Consider the following 17,864-nt stretch of genomic DNA (forward strand, 5'->3'; position numbering starts at 1 on the left):
TCATTATTTCATCGATGACGAAGTTGAACAAGAATGGGGAGAGTGGACATCCTTGTCTGACACCACTTTTTGTAGGGAAGCTTTTGGAGAGCTCAACATACACCCTCACCCGCCCAGAAGTATGTGAATATAGGGATCAGATTATGTTTACAAACTTCTGGGGCATACCCTGTTGAGCAAGTGTAGTTAACAGAACTGATCGATCAACAGAATCGAACGCACCCTTGAAGTCAAGGAATACCAGGATTGTGGATCGTCTGTACATGTGGCGTTGCTCTAACACCTGACGGAGTGTGAAGATGTGGTCAACGCAGCCTCTACCCGGTCGAAATCCTGCTTGGTTCTCACGAGTCAAGACTTCGCGTGCCGCCATGAGACGACGAATTAATGACGCCAGAAGCCTTGTCACAACAGGCGTCAAACTAACGCCTCTGTGGTTGCTACATTCACTGCGAGTAGCCGTTTTGAAAATGGGTACTACTATCGATTCACCCCAGTTGTCTGGGACGGTCTCGTTCTCCCAGATAAACCCAAATAGGCTAGACGGGTACTGGCTGAGAAATCCACCGCCATCCTTGAAAAGAGCAGGTGGAAGGTCGTCAGGACCAGCAGCGCGATGGCTCAAGTGATAAAAATTACACAGCTGCACGTCGATCAGAACGGTAAATTGTGGTACGCTGGCTGTGCTTCCCACGTGAGTTTCACGCCCGCAAATAACTGCAGATCGGCAATAGGACAACGATAAAATCACACGGTGAAGAGATTTAGTGCTAGTCCACCACAATCATTCAGAGGTGTCTACACCCCCAAACACTCATTCAGGCAATCTGGGTAAAAACTGATAAGAATGACATTGACGCCGATTAGTAGCCATCACTTGCAGAGTCTTCAAACGGGCGCAATGGGGATCACGCGTTCTCCATCGTGAAAGGCTAGTCGCACCTCCATCACTCAGACATTTCGCAACCTTCTTCACAGCCTTTTGCCAGATCAAGGATCGTCGGCCTAACTGCTTTCGCTACTCTGAATTGGACACCAAAAACAGCACTCTCTTCGGCGAACGATGTTTCGGCATACACAATACATGGCCTAAACAATGCAGCTTCTGTTGCTAGACACATTCTTCGATGGAAGTCCCCGTTGCGCAACCGACAATTCGCTGTCCAACTACCTCGTTATTCACCGACACGCAATGGGGATCACGCGTTCTCCATCGTGAAAGGCTAGTCGCACCTCCATCACTCAGACATTTCGCAACCTTCTTCACAGCCTTTTGCCAGATCAAGGATCGTCGGCCTAACTGCTTTCGCTACTCTGAATTGGACACCAAAAACAGCACTCTCTTCGGCGAACGATGTTTCGGCATACACAATACATGGCCTAAACAATGCAGCTTCTGTTGCTAGACACATTCTTCGATGGAAGTCCCCGTTGCGCAACCGACAATTCGCTGTCCAACTACCTCGTTACGGATTCACCGACACCAACTCATGAGCTACGGTCCTGAGACTACGATTGTGGAAGACCTGAAGATGTCTCACTTCCACTGCTCGAACAGACCAATTCTCAAGGCCATACAACACAACAGTCCGTGCTGTTGCCTGAAAAATACGACCCTTAAGATGCATATATATAACGCTTCCATGCCATAGGTGTCTTGAATTGCCAAACGCGACACGACCCTTGTTGATTCGTGCATTGACTTCATCTGTCATACTGCAATCTGATCTAATTCAACTTCCAAAAACGCAAAGCACGACCCTTGTTGATTCGTGCATTGACTTCATCTGTCATACTGCAATCAGAACTAATACAACTTCCAACAAACGCAAAGCGCACCACGACTTCGAGTGCTTCTCTGAATTGTAAAAGGCATGTCCAGTGACTGCATGTCCGGAAGAATGGCTCTACAATTTGTGGGTGCAAAGTGCACGTGAATGGACTTTGGTCACTTCTGTGTCTGATAGTGCTGCAAAACTCTGATCACGCTGAACGTAAGTATGAACGACAAAGTCCTTCGTAGAGTTGAATTCTCGGCACTGCGCACCATTCAGAAACGCTATTACGATTACTGTTTCATAATTCTGTACAACGGTACTTGATAACGAATCAGAATCATTAGAGCAGCAGCTTAAACTTACCAGGTCTCTGGTGGCTGGGACATGCACTATGTATGCTCAACCACCGTCTACCCTACCGTTCCAAACGGTCGTTGACGAATATTCGCGGGGGACAGACTGAGGTAACAACGTGAAAAAGAAAGCGGTTATAGCCCCAGAGAGCGCCGTGGGATATTCGCACCCTCATCGCTGGAACTTACATCATTGTGTTTACATGTGGCTGGAAACTGCGTTGCGGCATGCAACGGACTACAATGGCGCGCAAACTGTCAATTCCTAATTGGCTGGCTCAGCTAAAGCTAGTTTGTCGCTGTGCGCTGGGCTAATTTCGGATGAGGTTCTTGAGGGACATTAGGTCAGTCCCACTGATGGTGGCTTAATTTGGCATGATGCCAGGATGTTCATTTTAATGATGTAAGAGTTCAGGTATCTTATTTCTGATCGACTTCTTTCTTCGCAGTAAGTCCTTATTCTCTCCTTTTCTTTCCACTTTGCCGAGGTTTGCTTCCATCTCGGTTGCAGGTATGAATTACCAGTTAAAGGCTGTCAATGATGACGACAGCAAACCTCCAAAATTTAGAAATAGTTCAAGGTTAATAAGTGAGACGTGGTCACAAGTCAAGCGCCAGATTGTGTTGTAGTCCGATCGGCTACAAGTACTGTACAACTGTACAATATACCATTTTTAGAGTGGTGTGTGGTGGTGTATGTATGTGTTAACAACTAACCTGAGCCAAGGAAGTTTGGCAGTTATTATACGAAGTTTCCGATGAGCTGACATAAATGGCAAGTCACAGATCAGAGCATGTAGATGCGCAAGTCGTATAAAACCAATCTAATTCCAACGCCCAAGAGACAATTGGGTTCTAGGCAAAAACGTTTGCTTGTTTAATCTTATATGGATACTTAATTTCTATTAGTTCGAGGTAACTCAGTAAGGCTCACGTCCACACTGGCCACTGTGTCAAACTTTACCCAGAGCAACCTGATTAGAGCGTAAAAAGCATCAGCTTTAAACTCACAAACCGACTGCAGTGATTCGAAGCAACAGCAACTTCCTTCATAGTGAAAAACGACAAACCCGAAAAATTTCGGTAACAAGCGGCGTTAACTTTTTTCGTAAAAAGTATTCGATCACCACCTGTAGCGTCGACTGCTGATAAAATCGTCGGACAGTGGGATGTCCAATTTAGGGCATGCATCGTCAATAGGGCCTTCTAAAGGCCCCTCTTCATTAGTTTGAATGCCACATGGTCGCCAGAGCATTGAGGATCAGAATCGCCGGAAAAATTGATTTCCAAATGAAAATACATGAAGCAATCAGCGACGAAATTATACAAAATTACAAGGTAACAATATCCAATAAAGCTGTTCCCCCTCCGTATACGTGAAGGGTCAGGCCGAAATTGGTCCAATCTATGAGATAAGCTGTCCTAAGAGAGACACAACAAAAACAAACATAGAAAACTCAACGAAAGTGATGTTGCGAAATCAAAACTTGACGTCGTTCCGTAAAATTCATCAGTCGCTTGGATAGACTTGCATTTTATACTGTACTTGGTTAAGTTCACCCATTCACTGGCTCCATTGGGAAATAATCGACTAGGAGAATGACGGCGGAAGGTCGAAGTAAGCGCAGCCTAGCACTAACTAGCATCGCGCACTATCAGCAAACCGTACGGACCTGAAGCGACGGACGGGAGTTAGTCGGATAAAATTCAGCTGCCGCTAGATATTTAGTAAAAGTTGATAGGATCAGGATGAACGGGGTATCAAACAACCAACAGCTGGATACTTCACCCATTCATTCAAACTGAATACCTATGGAAAACCAACCTATACACGCATAAAAAGTAATTGCTCAAGTTGCCCCTACAAATGTTAAGATACGAACACATGGCTGAACATCGAACAAGAAGAACGGAGTACCGTTTAAATCTTTCCTGATTAACATTCAAAGATAACATGAACTGGGTAATGCCCAAAGCTAGGTCCACATACTTACTCATTTCAAGCTGTTGAAGTGTTTTTGGAAGGAATGAATCGGAGTCAGGCTTTTCTGTGTTCCTAGAACTGTAAGAGGTTCCCATCTGTGGATGAGGTGGGCTTCTACCTTGTGTTTCAATAAGCCTAACAATCTTTTGAACTGGTGATGGGTAGACAAGCAGCACCATAGGGTGAGCTGCTTAGAGGCACAGAGCGAAGGAAGTAAAAGTCGGTCGAGTCGGCGCACAGGTTTCTTCTACCATGCCAAGGACTGCCAGTATGCCGGTGTAATGCGCGCATTGGTTCCCGAGCCCCAGCCCTTTTGGTACATAGGTCGACCTCCGTTTGATCCGACGTCATCTTACAGAAACAAGTCCGATAATTAGTGAGCACTCACAAATCTATCCAACCACTGATACAGCAGAAGAGAAAACTGGAAACTATCGTGTGGCATGTTTGGGTTCATCTTAAAAATCTGGCTCGCTGCACCAGCAAATCGACGTTGAAAATCTCCTCAGAGTTGGAACAGCTCAGCCCCAAGACGGCACGCGACCAGGCAACTGTCTTGAACAACTTTGGTTTCCCAAATGCAATAACCCGCGATGTACTTAAAAGTAGACAAGTCGTTGTGATCCTCTTGCATGGCATTTACCAGATCGTCAATTAACCGTAACAGAAGGAAACCTGAACCATTTGTAGCTTACGATAAGTATAGTTATAAATTGGACCCTGGAGTACCAAAGGCACGAGAACATATTGCTGGATCAGAATACTACCGGCGGTTTAGCAAAGGAGTTTCATGAACCTGGAATCAAATCATATTGAGCGTAATGTAATGGCCTAAATACGGTCAATACTAACTCTGATTTCTGCGACTCGTAGCTGCTACCCTGTAAGTCAGATTCATCTCGCTTTAATTTGTCAGTAAAAACGACGAATCAGTGGTTTATATGATGCAACGAAACTCTCACGTATTGCGACTTATTTCAAGATGATGAAATATTCTAACTCCGGGTTCACGATATTACGCACCAAAGTTGTTCGATGCAACCTGTCACATCAGAAAACAGTAGACCGAAAGGATCACAGAAAACGAAACCAGGCAAAATCGTGCAGCTTTTCTGAGTAATTTCGCGTCTAGGCTACGCAAACACACGTAAACGGACAACAGGACAGATAACAAAAGAACATTCCAAAAGTGCGCTGTCCTGCAACAGTTGAAAGACCTTATTTTTGGGTTGACCTTCCTTTCAGTGAACAGTAAGTGTGCAGAACGTTGCACAAACGACTGACTCGCAGTATGGAGACCAAAGATATCAATGAGAATAAGTGATGCAGATGCACTGCTGTTGAACAGTCGTGTGCTTCAGGCACTGTCCATTGCTAAACATGGTATACGAGGACATACAAGTCAGTATACTTGCAACTCACAGATTAGTTCAACTGTTCCAGAAACACCGCAATAGAGTTTGTAGTAGTATCAGTACAACATTGCATAGATTGGTGGTGTTGCATCGTGATGGCATCCATTTTCTTCCGCCAATTAGTGCACTGTGAATCTGAGGACCCATTAGAAGATATCTATAGAGACGCGTTTTATCCATTACACTTCGTTTCAGTCACAATCCAGTGAATTCAGGACGGTTTCGGTGTACTGGTTTTACGAGTGTCAGTGTTTACTAACGTCATGCACCTTTGTTGTCGTGCAGTAAATGTGGTGATGGTAGATGTCACGCTGTTGATGTGACGCTGTCGACGTGACCCTTAATCAAACGTGACGCTGAGTACACATTTGTAATTAACCACCGTAGACTGGAATGCAGTTATTTCACTGGTATCTTACAGGCGCCTCATTCTGTGTGCTCAAGTAAAGGCAGGAATGAAAGTCGCAGTTTCGTCATGCGGACTTCTAAGAAAGTGCTCACTGAAGATCGTAGTAGGAATGGTCCTTTAGCGTTGGTAGAGACCTCGGATACCCAATGTTAGTGTTCACGATGGGTTCACAATGAAATTTCACTCACCAATCCTTCAAATAAGTCAGAACTACTCCCTTGAATTCAACAAGTTTGTAGTATATGATCATGGCTCAGTTTATCCATGTGAAGAATTCCTAAGCAAGAACTCAAAAGAACACATGATCTAGAGTTCCGCTTGAGTTATTCATATGCTCAGGCGCCGTACACTTGAATACTCGGAGTCCACGTTAATTTGAGACACTTGAAATTAATAGATCAGCCGCAGGAATAGTAAATTTTCCAGTCCATATATTTTTCAAACTAATCAGAATTAACGCCCTTGTGGGAGCTGAACGATAGCAACATTTAATCCAATGTGAAAGTCGCCAAAGGTGCTCACAGTAGCGACGTCAGTTTTCAGTTATCGATCCGCTAGACGGGAATGTGAAATGTTCCTTCTTGTTGAAGTCAACTGAGTGCATTTCTTATTGTTGCATGTATCGGCCGTTCCAATCAATACACAAAAGTACGAAGTAAATGAAGAAACAATCACGTCTGCAAATTTCTCAACAGAAAAATTAGGATTGCATTTATTTCTTAACACAGAGGGTAGTGGTAAAAGCTTCAGATGTTGGGTCGCTGTAAAGGGCGAAATTTAAATCCTGAAGGTGTTGTGGGCGCTAAGTTCGAGCTGTGTGACCAAATGACTGAAGAATATGCTGTTTGCAATTGTACGTGTCGACGATTTCCCCATCTGTTTTGGAAGTAAGGTCTCTGTTACGCTAACACAGTTGAGTGAAAGTCCTAGATATCTAGCGAGTTGGAGGACTACGCAATATGTAGCATCATTTTCGCAATACATGGAAAGAGAGCACTGATTTAGCGAAATACACTTATTTGCAGACTAATTTGGTTTTTCGAGAGACTCACCTGGAACCCAGCTGAATCTCTCGTTTGTGATGTTTCTAGGCAACTGAATGTGCTGCCTTAGGCAGCCTCATATTTCAGTCGGTACTATGTTCGAGATATCGCGATACATGTATATTTGTAATGCACTGATTTACTTCGAGTTGGGCAGTAGAAAGTGTAAGTCTTAAAATCCGATCAACAAGGTAACTTACTCACTTGGTCTGACGAAGCTTTTGTGTCAACAGTGAAACGTTGCTCAGCAATAAAGCCACCGATTGAAACGATGACTACTCAATCGGTCCCGAAATCCTCCAATGGATTAAGAAACAATTCTCTTCATGAAGTTTACAAATCCCATGTGTAAAGAGATAGACACGGACACGTCAAACACTGGAACTATCAAAGTCTTCTCACCAGGGACAATCTGAAAGGATCTCAGTTAAGATTTACATGAGAGTTGATGATTAACTGGTGCGAACCTATGATGACTCATCTACTGGTCAAAAAGTTCAAGTGTCGGTGAAAAGGTAAACACGTCTTGCTACATGATTCATAACGGTTGCTCTCACAGAAAATTACTGCCAAGATTAACAATGCGCGTATGTTGTAACATGAAGTATAACGCACAACGTGGAACACTTGGGACACTGTTTGACACAATAGACAACGTGGATTACACCGACAACTAAACATACGAGGTGTTTAATAAGTAACTGCGATGACGTGTCCGTCACAGCATATTTACTGCTCGCCCAGGCACAGCAACAAAAGGTGCATCCGAATCAGCGGTCAATAAAATGACAGCTGGAAACATAGACGTATGAGTTGGTAATTCATGCACTCGTGTTTCACCTTCCAGCTTAGTGTAAACAGACGTAGACTATGGCATCCACCCACCAAAATGGTTGATAGAACAGAGCGTACAAGCTAAAAACCGGGCGGCCTGGCGATTATAGTAACAGACCGGTATCCGTGCCTGATTTAGGACCAATGACTGCTGATTTAGCTACTGCAACTTGATAGTACCACAGGCAACTAAAAGTTTGTGTTGTCCAAATAGCTGATAGACAGAATGCAACAAGAAGCAACCAGAACTGTCCCTAAAGAAGCTACTTCATGCGCATTGGAACAGACACGAGACGGTCGAGGTACATTGAATGGAAATATTATCATAGTGCACCCCAGCCTACCTACGCAGGTTATATATATATACAGTTCCCCTGTGGAGAGCACCCGGAAGGTCCTGAGGAGAATGCTCTCCTCTGATGTTTGGTACCTCTCAACTCTGACTGGCTGGCGCCAGAAGAAAATCCGCTGATCATCAGCGATCGGTCCAAAAGATATGTGCGCAAGCGGTTTGTGCTCGACCGAATGTAGCACTGCTTCCAAGCTATTGGTGCCAATTTGGATCAGAAGAAACAGGATAGTCGGATAAAAATACAGAGGCCTGCGACAAGCTATTGTCCGACCTAAGAACAAGGGCGTAACAATGGGCACTAGCACTAGTGACGTTTATGATTGAGGTACCGGCATCATTGGTCGAACCCTTTAAGTTTCGACATAATATCACATCTTTCTCAGTAAAACATCATGCAAATGTTACTGGGGGCTGCTCATTAGCACACGGTCAATTTGGTAACGAATAACCTAGCGACATTCCACTTACCGTAAGACCAAAGATGTCACTGACTCTAGGATGACAATGCCGTGTGGGTAGTCATTATAAAATGCTTGGTTGTTTGTCCGTTCGCCGAGCTTGGCAGTTGGATCGCAAACGTTTCATCACCAACCGAGGTGACATCGTCAGTGCACGGTTTACTGCAGACCCACTCAACACTACACTGACGATGTCACCTCGATTGGTGATGAAACGTTTGCAATCCTACTGCCAAGCTCGGCGAACAGGCCAAAAACCAAGCAGCGCACCGAGCTACCTACATTTCACAACACTGCTATTACAAAACGCGACAAACATACCTAGGTCCCAGGGGTTTGGGATTAGCAGGTAGACTGGTGAGTACACTGGGTACACTCATGGGACCAACCCAACTAAGTTATGTGGCTCTACACGGTACGTGAGTCCACACGGCCGAAACTGTTCACTTATTTGACGGCAGTGTGGTCCATCGCACTTCAATGCAATCCTCCGGGGTATTCTTCCGAGTGCCAGGTCCTCCCAGGATCTGAGATGGAAGTCACCTCTTTTTAAACTTACCTGAGGACTGTCCCATAAGTGGAAGTTCGGAAGTCTTCAATTCCGAACTCTATTCATCGGCTGACTGTAGGCAATTAGTTTTGAGATGCGAATTCCAGTCGTAGGTGGCCTAACCAACGGAGGCATCGCATCAGACCGTATTCAACCCCACTGTTCGCTATCCGCAGAGCCTTGGTGTTCAGTGTTCCGTCAGTTGTTCCTGGCGGCTCTCCAGAACATTCGCATGGCTCTATACTGGAGCAGATGCATTGTTACGCTAAAAAATGAAATTTGTTGGGTGACGCCGGTACATTAACGATAAATACGTCATTGGCACCAGTGCCCATTGCTGTGTCCTAATTCTTGGGCCAGCTAACGACTTATCACAGGCCTGCACATTCGGCTGCGGCTCCCACTCTACAGACAGACGTCAAGTTGTCTGACCACTGCTGACCAGCAACTCCGATTCGGATGCCAGTGGCCAACGTGACAGTTGCAGTTCAGCTCCTCCACTCAGCTAGCGGCATCAGCAATTAGGTTGCGAAATTGAAGCGGTTGATTACGTTCTAAATAGACCACAAAACAAAAACTATTTGTCAGACCACAAGTGACACATCTCGAGTTCCAGTCGCGAGTGGTCACCGTGTCCAGAACAGTGTGATTGGCAGACGATAAATTGGAGTTCACCGATTATGTACACCTGCACCATGAGCCGGTAGCTTCGGCATAGGACCATGATTGTTGTTTCATTAGCTGGTGAAAAGTTATATGGTCAAGTAATTACGTAGTGACAGTCAAAATATCGAAAGAATTTAGGCACCACAAATCAAGGTGTTGAGAGAATCCAACCAAATATCAGAGAGCAGCAATAACACACCTGGACGCATATCATGAAAACTCAATACGCTCGCGTTCTACATAACTATGGTCATACCCACACAAGGTCTCGATATAAGTGGCAAACTCCACATGCGACAGTTTTCGAGCTCCAGAGTTGCAGCTTCCATGTAAAGGATACCCAGTCACGCGGTAAGTGTAATTTTTCCAGTAAAAAGATCGTTTGGAAAATCAACAACGCGTGCCAATAATCGTACTACTCAGTAAGAATGGCTGTTCTTTCCAGTGTTTCCTCAACCCGAGAGCACCTATTACGGGCACGCCGTATTGAGCTCTTTCCTCATGCCTTGCCGTCTCTACATCATCATCCATCATCTGTCTACGACACTACCCCGCATACAAGAAACCAGTGTCAACTCGAACCAACTCGTTGGAGGAACGATCAACTACATAGCTGAATTATTGAGTAACCGATGAAAAAACCAGTTCCCTTTATCACCATCAGTTGTAAAATTTTGGAATCATCTAAGATAATATGGTATCTCCGTGAATAAGGAGTGGATGTCATGAAGAGTCTTGACATGACACCACGTACAACCAAACAAATAGTTTAAGTGGGTCATCACCATCTCCATTTGCAGATAAGTGTTTAACTGTTCCAACGTCTGCTTCTGGAGAATTTGAATTGACTTTACCCACACAAGAATCCGTATCGGAATACGCAAACACAACAACCTACTCAGTGAGCTATTTTTCCTCTAGACAGTTGCATTCTTGACATTCAGACTTGATGAGCTATTTGATAATACAAGGCAAAAGGTCTGAGTTTTGAGCTTTACGTTGAATCGGTAGAACGAAAATATTGTTCGGTGACAAACGCCCATGATGAGATGTTCAGCCCCAGGCGGAAGCGAAATTAAATCAAAGTTGAAAGAAACCGGTGGTTCGAGAAAACGATTAGACGGAACTCGTTCACGTATACGTATTTTGATCACAAAAAAATTTCACGAACGCTCAGTGGACTGGAGTGTGTCATTTCCCGGCAATCACACCACTCCAACACAAAAATGGACATATAAAAATACCAAAAATGAAAATGGCGTTGGGACCAAGTCGATACAGAGGGAAACCGGCTCTGTGAAGGACAGTGTGGATTCCCTAAGCGATAAGTTCGGAATCTAAGTGTCTGTTTGTACCACACCAATTGCGAAACTAGTTTGGTTACAAAATTTCAACACTGCCGATCAGCCGTAATATCCCTGAAAACAAACTGAAAGCAGTGTTTCTTCACAAATTCGGATCATTGGACACCCAACTAGTAGATATCTTTGCTGTGTTCAAGCGCTAGATGATGATCATCATCTTGCCTTACCTCGCTTAAAACTATGTTGACATCCACGCGGCATAGTTACAATTGTCTGTCTCGCTAAGGTTATTGAAGGAGAACGTAAGGTTAGACGCAGTCCTCGAAATTAATTTCCGATAGAAAGGATGTTTTTTAACCACAAGCATCTCGTACTCGGCTCTTGGGAAAAGAGAACCTAGGCTCAAAAGCTTCTTTATAAGTATATGGAAGGCTCAGAAACTTAAGGGACCCAGAGGTGTTATTTATTCCTAGTTGTGTTCCGTTGTTTGCTCTCCGTTCGACACATCATTGGAACGTAGGTAACATTAACAGATTAGCCCCAAAACCAATGAGAATTACGTATTTTTCTACCTGACGGTGGTTATCGCTTGTTGGGGTTTCCAGGAAATCATAGGCAAGTTGCCACTTTAGAACAATTTGATATACCAGATCAATTATGCACACGAATAAAGGGTCATAACGCTGCCAGCAGGAGACACGACCCCCTATCCTTGGTATCCATATACGAAGACCAAGAGGGCCACAAATTCAATCTGGAAAACACGAAAATTTCGGCACACGGAGACACAAAACACGGAAGGTAATTTCTAGTAGCATGGTAATCCAAGGCATATTCGACCAACCGATGCATTGAACTGAATCCAGTTTGCGCATCACTACTTGCGAAAGACCAACATCTCAAACGGAATACTCAAGGAGACCCGAATATCAGATTCACAAGCCGAGAAACAAGGAACTACTGGCAGGCAGATCAAAAAGGGTCACAAGCATCCAGCATCGACCAGAGTAAAAGAGCAGAGGAGACCAAGCGCAAAGGTCACGCGACCATCAACCAATCAAGATTCAGATAACAGAGCAAACAATGGAACTGCCCGACCGAACTAATCGTGATCGAAGGTTGGCCCCGGCTAGCAGCACGTATCCTAACACCCACGTAACACTACTACTCAGCTCCCTAACAACGCATTAATGATGGTACTCGACTAGTGATGAAACGTTTTCAATCAAACTGTTCAGCTAAACGAACAAACCAACGACCACTTTCGAATAAGTTTTCGTAAATCTGGCGAACATTGGAAGGCACTCTAGGATAACTGCTATCCTTGTAAAGGCTCCTAATACTATCACCAAGTCAAATGACTTCACGTTTCGTCTCTATGTATTAAAATTGTTTGGACTGAGTCATACAAACAACGTCGGTATCTACTTGAATAAACCGTGAGTTACAGTTGCACCTTCCACTAAGTGAAGCAACGTGTCAAGCTAACAAATCTTTCGACTGAGTTGGCTTGTTCTCTTGTATGAATGCACTACACGCTCCAGGTGGAGAATGCATTTGCCTCTAGCTGAAGTAAGGGTGGAAGTTTACTCTCAGTTTATACATCCAACCCACAAGCGATCTGGGGAATGAGCACTCTTCATTTTGGATGTGTGAAATGAGGAATAGGCCTCGCGTCAACAGAAGAGATAGGTAAACTCAGCTTCTACAACCAGCCAAACGGTGGACACACAGATGAACACAATCTGACTACATAAGTTACGGGATCCAAGAGGCAGATTCGCTGTTCATTCCTTACGAAACTCACACAGTCAGCCAACCACCACACGCAAGGGTAACTGAACCATTTGTTTTTTGTTCATCAAACTGATCAGGCCCTCATTTTTCACGTGACACTGACTGCATTAATAACCGGAAACAAAACAGCCCTGAGAAATTTGCTTTTTGATTTCTTTCCTTGAATAACATGCATGGTTCACTTAACTACCTCCTACCCAATGGTATGCCTTCACTCCGCTGACGCCTACTGGAAGTTTTACTTGAAAGATAGAATATACGATACGGGAAGCTGCCACCTAACTGCGACCAAGGACAAAAATTTTGGACGCTAATCGGGGTAAGAGCTTCAGACATGACAGCAGTTGGGTTCTGTGGCAAGTTTATTTGGAAGGACCTTATGGTAGAAATTCTTTGACTCTTAAAATCATTTCCTCCAGGGAAGTGAGCACATGTTAAAGGTTGCTTCCTAGGCTGATCTACTGGCTGATCCATGCACCAGTGCGATCACTGGATTGGTGACACGAAGACTACTTGATTTAAGAGGCACAGCTGCAACCGTCTAATGGATAGTACCAGCACTGTCAAATCCTTTAGTCCACAATCGAGAGTCATGGCATTATTCTGCTCGAGTTAGAAAAGAAAGTCAAAATCAGCCTGAGGTTCAATAGTCAGACACGTCAAACATTCATTCGAGGAAGCTGGAGTCGCGTGTACAAATCAAACTGGTAATGGATTTCTTCTAGAAGGATCATCGTATATCTCAGCATCGGTTTGCGATAACTGACACATGACAACTATCAGTTCAGTAAATGAGTACAGCTTGTATCCATTCGGTACTGACTAGGTAAAGAAACTACGTAAACCTGAGAATGAGTAAAAAGCATTCGACCAGTAGTACCTCAATAACACACGACAAAGGTACGAGTAGAGGCATACCTAGCACGCCGATTGAACTTGTCAGTAGAACGTTGGAAGACGAAGCTGAATTCATCTGACTGTCCGTAGGCTAGTATAATGTCCGAATGGCGCTGCATTACACGCTCGGCTGCTCGACATGCCAAACGCAGACCCCGTTTGTCGTTCGGTTTCTGGAATCCGTGTTTCTCTGTAAACTTACCGAATCCCTGTCCGTCTATTCGAACTACGATCCAAGAATGTGGTAAGCAGTGATCAAACGATTCAAATCGGCGCACATATTCGAAAGTGCTCTTGGCCATAATGTGCGAGCTGAAGATGAGCAAAAACGTACAGTGATAGACTGAATACTCAATCGGAATTTATGAAACAGGCAGAAAAGGAAGAATATAACATTAGGTCAAGAAGAGGATAACGCTTCCGCAGCACACATAACATGAACTATCCAATTACTGATGTGGCTGAAATGCAATTGAAAATACCTGCAGAAAAGAGCCAAATAGTATGCAACCTAAAATATTCAACATATTAGCAAAGGACTGTAGACAAGCAGCAAAACCACTTCAATTTATCAGATATCGCAGTAACCTGAGACATTCCTTATTTACAGTACTCCAAAAAGCAACCCTGTGTAGCAGTTTGGTGGTAAATTGTTTTAATTTGGCTTTGCATAAGTCGGACAAACCACCCACTGATGAGTAAGAAATGAAATAAAATTAGCATACGGACGGGCGGCATCATCAAGAGTGGCTAAAAGACGGCGTAAATTAGGTAAACCATGAAGTATTTTCGTAGAACCGAACTGGTTCTATATGCAAGTCGTTGGTATTGACTAGAAAGCAATTTTATGAGTACCTCTGTCATAAAGCTAAGAGTCATTTGTTTTCGGCTCACAAACAGCTTTTTGCTGTCGGAGAGGTTGTTCTGAGTGGGAAAGTCAGCAATAAATAACTGCTAACACTCCAACAAATTTATTCAACAGAGAATAGTCCAACAAATATCCTGGTCCTTATTACAATCTTCATGGGCTTAAAAAAATAAAGGTTTTGGTTGCTTTTGTCTCGCTCTAGAATCTAACAAGGGGGTCGATGGCTGTTGCATGATTACGGGCGCGATATTCCTCCAACTTGGACGGCCCTTCATTAGAGACTTCATCACTCAAAATCAACCACAACAGAGCAGATAAGAAGTGCGCGGCTGAAGGACAAAGGAAGCGATATCCCGTTTAAACCCCATCCAGCCCCAAAGATGAGCAGCAACCCAAGGCCTACTTGGGGACTACGGGTTCGAATCTCGCTGTAATTCCATGAGAACTACACTGTCGAGATTCCCAACAAGAATTAACCAACTTTTCATAGCCTCACATCTCTCCGCATATTTAGTTAAAATTCACATGTAGAACCCCAAGCTCTGAAATTTTATACCATTAGTTAATTCAATAGGACACAAAAGTCTTTTGGATACTTCGGAGCCTAATAGCACATAAGCACATGTAGAGAACGCTTACAGTTTAATGAGTGCCCTCCCGAAAAACAGTGAATTCCCATCAGTTGGGAAAACTTTGTGATGAAAAAACTAAACAGTCATCTCCATGCTCCGCAACGAGACAGAACCGGTCAACGATTAGTGCGAAATTCGGTAAGGGGATTTTTTGGAAGATAGGCAAGAATAACTTCTGTCCGAGAAATAATGGGGTGGTTAAGGCACACGTCCCTGGAAAGGCCTATAGGAGACTAATCCTGTCGAAAGCTGTCAGGCCCTTCGTTGTCACAAGTTCCACAGGCTCTCAGGCAAGTATGCTTTGAAACGGTAACGAAATAATTCGGCTTGAGGTCTACAGTTGAAACAAGGGAGACTCGAACTTCCCAGTCACACCGGACTAAGAATAGTTACCACGCATTGATAATGATTTTGGACAAAGAATTTGGCGACGGAGACCTCATTTAGCACAGAGAGGGGAATCCGGTCTATCGCCCTAGATTTCTCATTAATAAGACGATGTGGCGTCACCACTTATAGGGCTGACTTCTTACACGAAGTAGGCCTCTGCTACTCTCTGCGATCACTATGCAGTCTGCAAACCCCATAAACAAACAAGGTTTCTCAGCACTGAGAGGATGTTGCTCCTTTGAAAAGTAGAATCTTTGCCTGGTCAGTCGGGGAATACATAGTTTTTGTACCTTCATGACTACACTTCGAGGGACCGATCAAGGGTGATGGCTTCTGAGGGAGTATCCAACGGAAAAGGAAAAACTTTTTTTTTGTTGTGCAGCCATTGTTGGTTTGTCATAATGTGTTTTCGAACATGACCTAAAACGGTTTTCAATTACTAAGCTGCATTCCCATGCAGATGATAGAAGTTTACGCCACTTCACTGGCCATGTTATCATTCTGACCCCATTCCTTGTGGAAGTTCTTCGGCATACTCACAGCGATCGTTCGGTTTCACGAGGACTAATCTTGCCGAATGCCTACAAAACGCCGCAAATTAGCAATGCTTCATACTATTACGGTGAAGATACACCTGGATCTGGAAAATATCAGACAGACCTTCCTCGTATCGGGATTCGTTAGGTGTATGTTAAGAGGAACGACAATGTGACTCAGTAGATCGGCTCAAGTCGCACCACGTCACAAACACAACTAAACTAAGAATTCAATGCCCGATACTTATGTGGTCTTCTGTGTGAATCGAGAAACAATGCGACTCGCCGGCGGTCAATTTCGTTAACAACTGGCACAAACGATGCTCAGCTTCCACGCCACACCATCCTAGAAAACTTCAGGTACTTTGGTCGCGAGATTTCTATTCAGGGGTCATCCCTGCGTTGGAATTTCAAAAGAAAAAGAATATTTCCTCAAAGCTATTGGGCTTGGTGTGGTTTGAAAACACCCTACAAACCACAGCTCAGTATAAATACTTACACGTTGTGCTTATCCTCTACTGCCGTGAAAAATATTTCCATAATTCGTTAATCGTGTACAGCTGAGATTGGAGTTGTCAGTAGCGACAGAGCTTCAGTACCGATGCAATTTCATTGTCAACTACATGTGATCAGGTGACCTGCATTGGCAACTAAGTTACGGACCAGCCATGCTCGTAACCAACGTTGTTTGTTATGCTACACAGATATGCTTGGCTGCTTGCTATCACTTCCTTAATAGCACTGATACATAAGAACCAATCATAATAACCTAGAAGGTAATGTCAAGTTATCAGCAGCAAGATATCCAAGGTTTAATGAAATCGTAATGAGGACAGGACGCCCACTTCAGTCGGTGTTTGGTCTTGTTGGGGTTTCACCGCCGTATGCGTGATTGCGTACCGGAACAAGTAGCTCACAGAAGTACACTCAAACACAGTGTGAGTCCATCGCTCATGTCAACCACTGAGCTCGAGAAACCTGTGTTTAAGGCGCAAACTTATTACCGGGAGATATGTGGTTGGAACCCTACCCCAGCATCCCAACTGCTCCTGTCTAGGCTCCAGCAACCTGAGTGCCTCAGTCCTCCTGCTTCCTCCGGGTAGCATTCTGGCTAGGCACCGAAATAATCTTCGAAGTGAATTATCTATTTCTTGTTTATTGTGCACAGTGAATGGGCTAATTGGTCCACCACTCTCCAATATCTTCCGGCCGCGAACCTCCAGCGACCCAGAGGTCGCTGTAGCAGAACGTGCAAGAGTAGGTATCCTCCTAAGTCGCCCGGCAGAAGGTCCCTTGCTTGACTGGATACTCATTGTTGGTTGCCTCTATGCAGTTCGTATGACAACGTCTGTGGAACCTCAAAAGCGGGAAGCTGATAGCTACGTTTACCGTGTCCACTTACGCCCCAAACGCCTGTAGCTGACACTATCAAAGAAAACTTTAATGACGCTTTGAAAACCCTTTCACGGCTATGTAAAATCTCAGATATCGTTGCGATTGCCAGAGGTCTCAATGCACAAGCGAGCAAACTCAGTGTGTCTGGAAATCTATTAGGTGGTCGACATAAAGCGGACTCGGTGCGCACGACAAACGAGTGA

At 44.2% G+C, this 17,864-nt stretch overlaps 2 protein-coding genes across 2 annotated transcripts in view; one reads left to right on the forward strand and one right to left on the reverse strand.

Moving 5' to 3' along the window:
* Nucleotides 1-14,152, reverse strand: part of T265_14691 (hypothetical protein) — a gene marked incomplete at both ends in the record, with an annotated part of 38,226 nt that extends 24,074 nt beyond the window's left edge. Inside the window, one exon of the mRNA XM_009174810.1 lies at nucleotides 13,862-14,152. Coding sequence (XP_009173074.1) covers nucleotides 13,862-14,142 — 281 coding nt within the window. The remainder of the gene's footprint in view (nucleotides 1-13,861) is intronic.
* Nucleotides 12,230-17,864, forward strand: T265_08882 (hypothetical protein; the record flags this gene model as incomplete). The annotated part of the gene is made up of 4 exons (XM_009174804.1): nucleotides 12,230-12,301; nucleotides 13,931-14,084; nucleotides 17,435-17,656; nucleotides 17,686-17,864. 4 exons carry the CDS (start codon nucleotides 12,230-12,232, stop codon nucleotides 17,862-17,864), a joined length of 627 nt encoding a protein of 208 aa, XP_009173068.1.

This window comes from Opisthorchis viverrini (assembly GCF_000715545.1).
Source record: "Opisthorchis viverrini unplaced genomic scaffold opera_v5_243, whole genome shotgun sequence".
Classification (NCBI taxonomy): domain Eukaryota; kingdom Metazoa; phylum Platyhelminthes; class Trematoda; order Opisthorchiida; family Opisthorchiidae; genus Opisthorchis; species Opisthorchis viverrini.